Here is a 10675-nt window from a genome sequence, read left to right as displayed (position 1 = left end):
GACCAGTCAGACTAATTAGATTAGTGTTGGATTCAGTCAATGTCCAAGTCAGACTAATTAGATTAGTGTTGGATTCAGTCAATGTCCAAGTCAGACTAGTTAGATTAGTGTTGGATTCAGTCAATGTCCAAGTCAGACTAGTTAGATTAGTGTTGGATTCAGTCAACATCCAAGTCAGACTAGTTAGATTAGTGTTGGATTCAGTCAATGTCAAGTCAGACTAGTTAGATTAGTGTTGGATTCAGTCAACATCCAAGTCAGACTAGTTAGATTAGTGTTGGATTCAGTCAACATCCAAGTCAGACTAGTTAGATTAGTGTTGGATTCAGTCACATCCAAGTCAGACTAGTTAGATTAGTGTTGGATTCAGTCAACATCCAAGTCAGACTAGTTAGATTAGTGTTGGATTCAGTCAACATCCAAGTCAGACTAGTTAGATTAGTGTTGGATTCAGTCAACATCCAATCAGACTAGTTAGATTTAGTGTTGGATTCAGTCAACATCCAAGTCAGACTAGTTGATTAGTGTTGGATCAGTCAATGTCCAAGTCAGACTAGTTAGATTAGTGTTGGATGAGTGAAGACATGGACAGATTGCTGCCAACAGAATCAAATAGAAAGACCATTCCCACTGTTCATTACGGAGCAAAACCTCACTGGATAATAGTGTGAGAGGAATGAGAAGAGGGAGGTGTGTGAATGTGTGTGTGCGTCCATTAGCTGAGTCTTACCAGAGTAGTCCAGAAGATGTGGAGGCAGTACAGGGATGTAAATGTGTTGCCAGTACATGGGGTACAACATGGCAGCTGAACCGTGGACACACGCTGTTACTACGGAGAGACGCAAACACAATGTATTATAATAGAGACCCTCGAGGACAGACTACCGCTGGTCCGCTGGGTTTCATTTTAAAGGTAGATTCAGCTAGAGAGCAAATGGCTCTGTTGTGTATAATGTCATCTTGCTAAATGTACTTTAAGGAGCTTCAAATTTTAAGGAAACACCAACATATTTAAAACCAAAGCACAGAGTATTGTATTGTAAATGCTGTTGGGGGAAGAGACTGTGTTGGGGTAAGAGACTGTGTTGGGGTAAGAGACTGTGGTTGGGGAACGAAGGTTGACTGAAGCCAAATATTTTCACACAATTTGTCCTAAATTAGGTCGATCGATCCAGAACATAACCTATGGATTTCTGAAAGTCAGTGCCATAATTTGACACAGCCAGTGACAAAACATACTGTATTTATATTCATTAACATAGTAGAATATAGTATATTGTAGAATATTTTATTCATATACGTTTACTGTAATGTTTGTGCATAGTGTAAAAGCTGTTGATCACTGTCAGCTAAATGGGGTTCCCAGCCCACTAGTAGATATACCCATAGACTTCCAGTCACGCTAGTTAGCGTTAGCTCGCGAAACTACCTTTAACTTCATTTATACTGGATACAGAGACGTAAAACTGGTAACCAGGAGTTGATCTGACTCTGGGGAAGTAGATAAAAAAGCCACGTTGCTAAGATACCGACGTATCCCTTCAACACTGATCATGTTTTAATATACTAATAATGGGTGTTCCCTCCGTCAAAAACACCTTCTAAAAACAGAGTTAACCATGTCTTATACCATGACTCCAGCATCGTGTGTCTGTGTGTCTGCAAGGGATAGCGGTTACAGTATTGTGACAGACCTATAGCAGACCAGCTGTGTTACAGAGAAAGAACAGAACGTATTAAACAGCTAACCTGATTGAGGCAGCGGCCACAGAACACAATCGGACCCACACACACTCCCAGCCCTGCCCTGCCAAGCCTCGAGACCAGTGACGTTCCCCAGTCAGAGTAATCGGGTTTTTCCTGGTTGAGAGCTGGCGGTGGTAGTTTCGGGGAAGTGTGTGAGGCGTTAATGATGTTAGACGGTGCAGGCATGTCCTCCTGGTCCTCTCTGCCGCTAGCTGATTGGGTTACAAGGACAGCTCTGAGGCTTGATTTATGATTAACAGTATATACTGCATGTCTCGTTACAGTTGGTAATGGTCTCAGTTGGAAAAGGAWATGTAAATAGCATTATTTGTAGGCAATTATCTGAAGTAGAGGATTGTTGTGCTGAAGGCACAGTAACATCACTGTAATAACTTAAATATMATTTTCTTTTTACTTGTTGCTTATGTTAATCTGATCTTTATTTGACCATATTTGTCCCATTTATTGATAATACAGTAATTATTTTACGTAGTCATTATCTTTAATAATTTAGTCCTGACTCAAATCCTTCTTTCAAATGTTTTCGTCCATAGTGCCCCCATGCCATACCTGGTAGGAGTTCATCTCAGCCTGCTTGAGGTAAGTCACACTCACATCATATTACATCTCCATCATAGTCTGATTCTGAATCTGCCCCACTATATTTGATTTCAATTCATTATGATGTGGTTATTCCTTTTCTATATTTTTATATCTAGTATTTAAACATATGTGTCACTGTGGAAGGGATGTGTACAGTTATACTGTGGAGTGGATTGCAGCTGTGTAAATTAATGAAGCTGTTAAATTCTCCACACTTTGGAATTTTAATGATGCAATATTTATTTTGACGCATCCAACACTGGGAACAAATATGAAAGAATGTTGACAGTGTTGTTCCTTCTCTCTCTCTTGAGAGAGAATTTAAATTTCTCCCATAGAGAGGAAAGAAACAACAGCCTCCTGCGTGATTCAAAAACGGAAGGATGAAGGCGCGTTGTGTGTGACCCTGGTTTCCTGGTTGCTCGGACGGTGTCAGCGCTACATTTAATTAAGAGAGGAAGCTGGCAGGTGGCTATCAGAGGCACCACTGGTAATTGGCCCCCTTATTCTCTGTCCTCTTGTCCCTCTGTTTCCCTCTCCCTCTCACGTCAAACCCCAGCTCTCCTCCTATCCTATCTTCTCACTCCGTTTCACCTCTCTCTCATCCTCACCCAAACCCCGTTCCAAGCCCAGTCTCTTCCTCCTATCCTCTCATCCCTCTACCCCGTTTCAAAACCCGCCAGTCCTCTCCTCCTATCCCTCATTCCACCCTCTACCTCCTTCGAAACCAGTCTCTCCTCCTATCCTCATCATCCCTCTCCCCTTTCAAAACCCACAGTCTCTCCTCTATCTCTCATCCCCTCTACCGCCTTCAATCCACATCACCTCCTATTCCCTCCTCCTTCTCTCACCCTCCGTCTTCAAACCCCAGTTCTCTCCTGATCCCTCATCCCTCTCAACCTCTTCAAAACGCCCCAGTCTCTCCTCCTATCCCTCATCCCTCTCCTCCGTTCAACAAACCCAGTCTCTCCTCCCTATCGCTCATCCCTCTCAACCTCCGTTTCAAAACCCCTAGTCTCTCCTCCTATCCTCATCCCCCTCACGCTCTTCAAACCCCAGTCTCTCCTCCTATCCCTTCATCCCTCTCCCTCTCACAACCCCAATCTCTCCTCCTATCCGCTCATCCCTCTCACAACCCATTAGTCTCTCCTCCTATTCCCTCATCCCCCCCCCTCTCAAAAACCCCAGTCTCTCTTCCTATCCTCATCCCTCTCAACCTCCGTTTCAAAACCGTCCTCTCCTATCGCTCATCCCTCTCAACCTCCGTTTCAAACCCAGTCTCTCCTCCTATCCCTCATCCCCTCTACCTCCGTTTCAACCCAATCTCTCCTCCTATCGCTCATCCCTCTCAACCTCCGTTTCAAAACCCATCTCTCCTCCTATCCCTCATCCCTCTCTACCTCGTTTCAAACCCACAGTCTCTCCTCCTATCCCTCATCCCTCTCTACCTCCATTCTCAAACCCCAGTCTCTCCTTCCTATCCCTCATCCCCCTCTACCTCCATTTCAAACCGCACAGTCTCTCCTCTATCCCTCATCCCCCTCTACCTCCGTTTCAAACCCACAGTCTCTCCTCCTATCCCTCATTCCCCTCTACCTCCGTTTCAAACCCACAGTCCTCTCCTCCTTCCTCATCCCTCTCTACCTCGTCAAACCCACAGTCTCTCCTCCTATCCCTCATCCTCTCTACCTCCGTTTCAAACCCACAGTCTTTCTCTGCTCTGCTGTCGTTTCCCAGAGACGTGCCACTGGCAGAGACGTGCCACTGGGCAGGCAGAAAGCAGTCTTTGAGGAATAATGATTAAAATAGAGGGAAGAAGATGTTTCCACAGATCTGATGCTACTGACTGCCCGACTTTCAGTGGTGTGTGTGTGTGTGGTGTGTGTGTGTGTGTGTGTGTGTGTGTGTGTTTGTGTGTTGTGTGTTGTGTATCGGAATATTTTGAAATGAAAACGCGAAGCAGCCTAAACCTCTTGGTTTCTTTAAAAACCTGCTGTAACAATTGTGTGCTATAGTTTGGAAAATAACATGAATATGACTCCGGATTACAACATGATGTTTGTTTCCAACATTAGGGCTGTTTTCCTAAAGAAGTTAAATCAGCTTTGTGTTTTGTTTCCTTGCCACGATACTAAACGAGTATTGCAAATACTGCATCTTCTGGGCCTAGTGTGTTGTGTGTGTGTCTATGTGTGTGTGTGGTTTATGTCTAGTGTGTGTGTGTGTAGTGTTGGTGTGTGTGGTGTGTGTTGTGTGTGTGTGTGTGTGTGTGTGTGGTGTCTATGTGTGTTGTCACAGGATTCCCCACTAGAGCCATAATGACCGGGGTTAGGGGGGGTTGGGGGGGTGAGAAGGAAGAGTGTATGTAGAGAGTTTATCTATAAGAAAGATAACTGCATGTTGGTGAATAAGAGAGAGAGAAAGAGAAAGAGGGCGGAGAGAGGGAAGGTGTGAAAGGAGGTGTGTGTGTTATAGGAACCATTTTAAAAGACTATATACTAGAGGGTGTGTGTGTATAGGAACCATTTTAAAAGACTATGTAATAGTGGGTGTGTGTGTATAGGAACCATTTTAAAAGACTATATACTAGAGGGTGTGGTGTGTCTAGGAACCATTTTAAAAAGACTATGTATAGTGGGTGTGTGTGTATAGGAACCATTTTAAAATACTGTGCTAGTGTGTGTGTGTGTGTGTGTGTGTGTGTGTTGTGTGTGTTTGTGTGTGTGTGTGGTGTGTGTGTGTGTGTGTGTGTGTGTTAATCAAATTAACTTTATTGGTCGCGTATATACACAGATTTGAAGATGTTATTGCAGGTGCAGTGAAATGTTGTGTTTGTAGCTCCAACAGTGCAGGAATAATACCTAGCAATTAGTTCTGAGCGGTTTTTTAAACAACTAATTGACTGACGTCGGTTACATTTTTTTTTAAATTCCATTTATTTTGTAAATATTTTTTGGGGGGTGAGATCAATGGCACATTTTCTCAGTTTCTCTAGTGATGAATCAGATCAAGCCCAAACTGTGTGATGTAGTAGGAGTGGTAGTTTCCAACAGGCCAAAATGCTACATAGTTTAGCGCAAAAAAACTCATTAACTACAATGACCATAATCCATTGCATGCCTACTTGTCCGGTCTGTCTCTTTATGCCTTTACGAATGAACGATCGAGGGATAGAGAGCAGTTGCTTCACGAGGTATCTCTCCTGAAATACATGATCTAAGTGATTGATAGTTGGTATTCAGCAGTCATAAAAGTATGTCTTATTTACTTTGAAGAACTACTAAAATAGTGACAACAGCAGCTCTATCAAGATGAGACAATGACTTGGAATTAAATAATAAAGTCATTAAATAAAACAAATGTAATAACCACAACAACTGAAATATTTTATAAAGTAAAGTAAATCTGAATGAGTGATGGTTAATAAGTGATGCAGTACTGGGCAGTCACTACCATCATGGGACTTTTACTAATAGTGTTATTCTGTGTTGTTACAGCATTCAAGCACACAATGCATAGTGCATTGTCTAAACCGAAATCTGTGATTATTTTAGTAATAATGAAAACCGAAAACGAACCCGACATCAAAAAGCACTAATCGCTCAGCACTACTAGCAACACAAAACAATACAAACATAATCCCAAAAAGTCCAAAGAAATGAATAAATAAAGGTGTATAGACAGTACATGAATACAACATGTGAGGACAGCAGTATTATATGATGTGCCATGACTAGAATAACAGTAAATACATATATATTAGTGTGTGTGTGTGTGTGTGTGTGGTGTGTGGTGTGTGTGTGTGTGTGTGTGTGTGTGTGTGTGTGTGTGTGTGTGTGTGTGTGTGTCTCTCTCTCTCTACTCACCACGTCACTGGGCAGGTTCTGCAGGTCATTCTGGGGACTCTCTAGTGTGTTGGTGTCAATGTTTAGTATCACCACACATCCTCCAACGACCTGCTACGCACTCTCTGAGAGAAGAAGCACAGGTTGTCAGCACACACACACCTCAACCCTGTTGTTACTTTCCTCCTAAAACAGTTTGGAGATAAACATCTCCATGTCAGACCCAACACGGTATTCATTCAACGGATTCATTTGTGTTTTTATTGGTCCCAGTACTCGATACAGTGCTGCAAATATTTCACAAGGTCAATATAATACCCTAACTCCTAACTCCTAACTCTAACCCTACTGTTATAGCCTGTCTTTTTACTGATGTTTTTATTTCTTATCTTACCTATTGTTCACCTAATACTTTTTTTGCACTATTGGTTAGAGCCTGTAAGTAAGCATTTCACTGTAAGGTCTACACCTGTTGTATTCGGCGCACGTGACAAATAAACTTTGATTTGATTGATTAAGTCACACAGACCTGTTTTATTAGCAGTAACCCACGTGCTTGTCTATTGTACCAGATATAGATAGACTGACAAGTAACATTTAAAACTACAGTCATCACACAACTTAACTCCATACACACGTTAAATATACACCAAAATGAAGAAAACAAATAGAAATATTCCTGCATTAGTCTGCTGTGGCTGATAGTTACAAACCATACATATTATGTTGCAGTGGTGAATAGTTACAAACCAATACTATTATTCTGCGTGGTGATAGTTACAAAACCATACTATAGTATGTCTGCTGTGTGATTAGTTACAAACATACTATTAATGTTCTGCTGTGGTGAAGTTACAAACCATACTATTATGTCTGCTGTGGTGACAGTTACAAACCTACTATATATGTCTGCTTGTGGTGACAGTTACAAACCATACTATAAATGTTGCTGTGGGTGAGTTACAAACCAACTATTATGTCTGCTGTGGTGATAGTTACAAACCATTACCTATTATGTCTGCTGGTGTATAGTTAACAAAAACCCATAACTATTATAGTCTGCTGTGGTGATAGTTCAAACCATACTATTATGTCTGCTGTGTGATAGTTACAAACCATACTATTATTCTGCTGTGGTGATAGTTACAAACCATACTATTATGTCTGCTGTGTGATAGTTACAAACCATACTATTATGTCTGCTGTGGTGATAGTTACAAACCATACTATTATGTCTGCTGTGGTGAAGTTACAACCATACTATTATGTCCTGCAGTGGTGATAGTTACAAACCATACTATTATTCTGCTGTGGTGATAGTTACAAACATACTATAATTCTGCTGTGGTGACAGTTCAACCATACTATTATGTCTGCTGTGGTGATAGTTACAAACCATACTATTAATGTCTGCTGTGGTAATAGTTACAAACCATACTATTATGTCTGCTGTGGTGATAGTTACAAACCATACTATTATGTCTGCTGTGGTGATAGTTACAAACCATACTATATGTCTGCTGTGGTGAAGTTACAAACCATACTATTATGTCTGCTGTGGTGATAGTTAACAACCATACTATTATGTCTGCTGTGGTGACAGTTACAAACCATTACTATTATGTCTGCTGTGGTGGATAGTTACAAACCATACTATTATTTCTGCAGTGGTGATAGTTACAAACCATACTATTATGTCTGCTGTGGTGATAGTTACAAACCATACTATTATATGTCTGCTGTGGTGACAGTTACAAACCATACTATAATGTCTGCTGTGTGACAGTTACAAACCATACTATTATGTCTGCTGTGGTGATAGTTACAAACCATACTATTATGTCTGCTGTGGTGATAGTTACAAACCATACTATTATGTCTGCTGTGGTGAATGTTACAAACCTACTATTATGTCTGCGTGGTGACAGTTACAAACCATACTATAATGTCTGCTGTGGTGATAGTTATACAAACCATACTATATGTCTGCTGTGGTGATAGTTACAAACCATACTATTATGTCTGCGTGTGATAGTTACAAACCATACTATTATGTCTGCTGTGTGATAGTTACAAACCATACTATTATGTCTGCGTGGTGATAGTTACAAACCATACTATTATGTCTGCTGTGGTGATAGTTACAAACCATACTATTATGTCTGCGTGGTGATAGTTACAAACCATACTATTATGTCTGCTGTGGTGATAGTTACAAACCATACTATAATGTCTGCTGTGGTGAAGTTACAAACCATACTATTATGTCTGCTGTGCTCAGTAGACAGGTGTGTATCGGTGTGTGTATCGGGTGTGTGTGTGTGTGTGTGTGTGTGTGTGTGTATTGGGTGTGTGTGTGTGTATCGGGTGTGGGGGGGTGGATCTTTACATTGTCACTTTGGTCTGTGACAGTCTGGGATATGGAGGCTCTCATATACACAATGACATAGTTACGCACACCACACACACACAAATCACGTAGATGAGCAAGCATACAGGCACAGACACACACAGTCATATACAATATGTCACAGTGGTGGCTGAGGAGGCTTGCATGCTGATCTGGTCTAATTATGCGGTTGCAGTAGAGAGGGTCTGTCACTGGCACAGTGTGTGATAAATACTGCTACCGTCAGGTATGACACACACCACACACACACACACACACACACACACAACACTCCCTCCTCCCTCCCTCCCGATCTGAAATCCTGCAGCCCTTGAACTGATTCATGCAGAGTCCGTATTCACACCCTTGACTTTTTCTACATTTTGTTGTGTTACAAAGTGGGATTAAAATGGATTTAATTTACATTTTTTTGTCAACGATCTACACAAAATAGTATAGAACATCAAAGTGAAAGAAAAATAAACCCATAATAATATTGATTAAATAAGTATTCAACTCCAATAATTGTTAGAATCACCTTTGTCAGTGATTACAGCTGTGAGTCTTTCTGGGTAAGTCTCTAAGAGCTTTGCACACCTGGATTGTACAATTTGTAAGATATCATTGCAAGACAGACATTTTCAATAGTCTTGCCATAGCTTTTGACAAATTTAAGTCAAAACTATAAACAGGCCACTAAGGAACAACGATCAATGACGTCTTGGTAAGCAACTCCTGTGTATATTTGGCCTTGTGTTTTAGCAATGCTGCTGAAAGGTGAACTTTCTCCCAGTGTCTGTTGAAAAGCAGACTGAACCAAGTTTCTCCTCCATTTTGCCTGTGCTTAGTTCTATTCCTTTTCTTTTTATCCAAAAAAACCCTAATTAGTCCTTGCCCGATGTAACATGATGCAGCCACCACCATGCTTAAAAATATGAAGAGTGGTACTCAGTAAGATTTTCGGTGATTTCCCTCAAAAATAAGCTTTGTTTCAGACAAAAAAACGTTAATTCCGTTGCCACATTTTTTTTGCATATTACTTTAGTCCTTATTGCAAACAGGATGCTGGAATGTATTTGATACAGCCATCCAAACGGTAATTAGTAACTCACCATGCTCCTAAAGGGATAGGCATTTGATGTCTATTGGCCTTCTTCTTTTGCGACACTCACTGGATAACCTGGTCGTTGTGGTTGAATCTGTGCTTAAAACTCACTGCTGCGACCTGTACAGTGTGTGGGTAAAGAGATGGGGTAGTCATTTAAATGATGATAACCACTATTTACTGCACACAGAGCTCCATGCCAACTTATGTGCCTTGTTAAGTACATGTTTAACTCCTGTGAACTTTAGCTCGCCATAACAAAAAGTATGATGCACTCCCGAGTGTTGCGAACTACAGACCCGACGACGCTGGGGCAATTGTTGCGCCGCCCCATGAGTCTCGCCCGTTTCGCGGGACCCGGCTGGCGACACACGCTGGGATCGAAACCCGGGTTTCTGTAGTTTCGCCACTCGGGAGGCATTCACCCTTTTTGTTATGGCGAGCCCCTAAAGTTCAGGAGTAAACATGTTACTTAACAAGGCACATAATTTGCATGGACTCTGTGTGCAGTAATAGTGGGTTATCATCAGTTTTTAATGACTTACCATCTCCCTTTACCACACCTGTAAGGTCGAGCAGTGAGTTTTAAGCACAGATTCAACCACAACGAACCGGTATCCAGTGGTTCGCAAAAGACAGAGAAGGCCAACTAGACATCAAATGCCTTATCCTTTGAGCATGGTGCAGTTACTAATTACCTTGGATGGTGTATCATACATCCAGCATCCTGTTTGCAAATCAAGGCCACTAAAGTAATATTGCAAAAAAAAATGTGGCAACGAAATTAGACTTTTTGTCTCTATATATATAAAGCGTTAATTTTTTTGGGGCAAATCCACCGCACCACATCACTGAGTACGCACTCTCAAATATTTTTAAAGCAGTGGTGGTGGCTGCATCATGATCATCGCGAAGGACTAATGAGTTTTGTTTTGGGATAAACACAGAACAGGAATAGAACTAAGCACAGCAAAAATGGAGGAAGAG

At 41.3% G+C, this 10675-nt stretch overlaps 1 protein-coding gene across 1 annotated transcript in view; it reads left to right on the top strand.

Annotated features, from left to right (window-relative positions):
* LOC112069323 (DENN domain-containing protein 1B-like) overlaps positions 1-10675 on the top strand; it is a 205428-nt gene that overhangs the window by 175052 nt on the left and 19701 nt on the right. The window contains 1 exon segment of the mRNA XM_024136630.2: positions 2301-2346. Coding sequence (XP_023992398.2) covers positions 2301-2346 — 46 coding nt within the window.

Source organism: Salvelinus sp. IW2-2015, unplaced genomic scaffold (genome assembly GCF_002910315.2).
Source record: "Salvelinus sp. IW2-2015 unplaced genomic scaffold, ASM291031v2 Un_scaffold986, whole genome shotgun sequence".
In the NCBI taxonomy this organism is placed as follows: Eukaryota; Metazoa; Chordata; class Actinopteri; order Salmoniformes; family Salmonidae; genus Salvelinus; species Salvelinus sp. IW2-2015.
The sequence above is the reverse complement of the archived record's forward strand: the minus strand, read 5'-3'. Positions and strand labels throughout refer to the sequence as shown.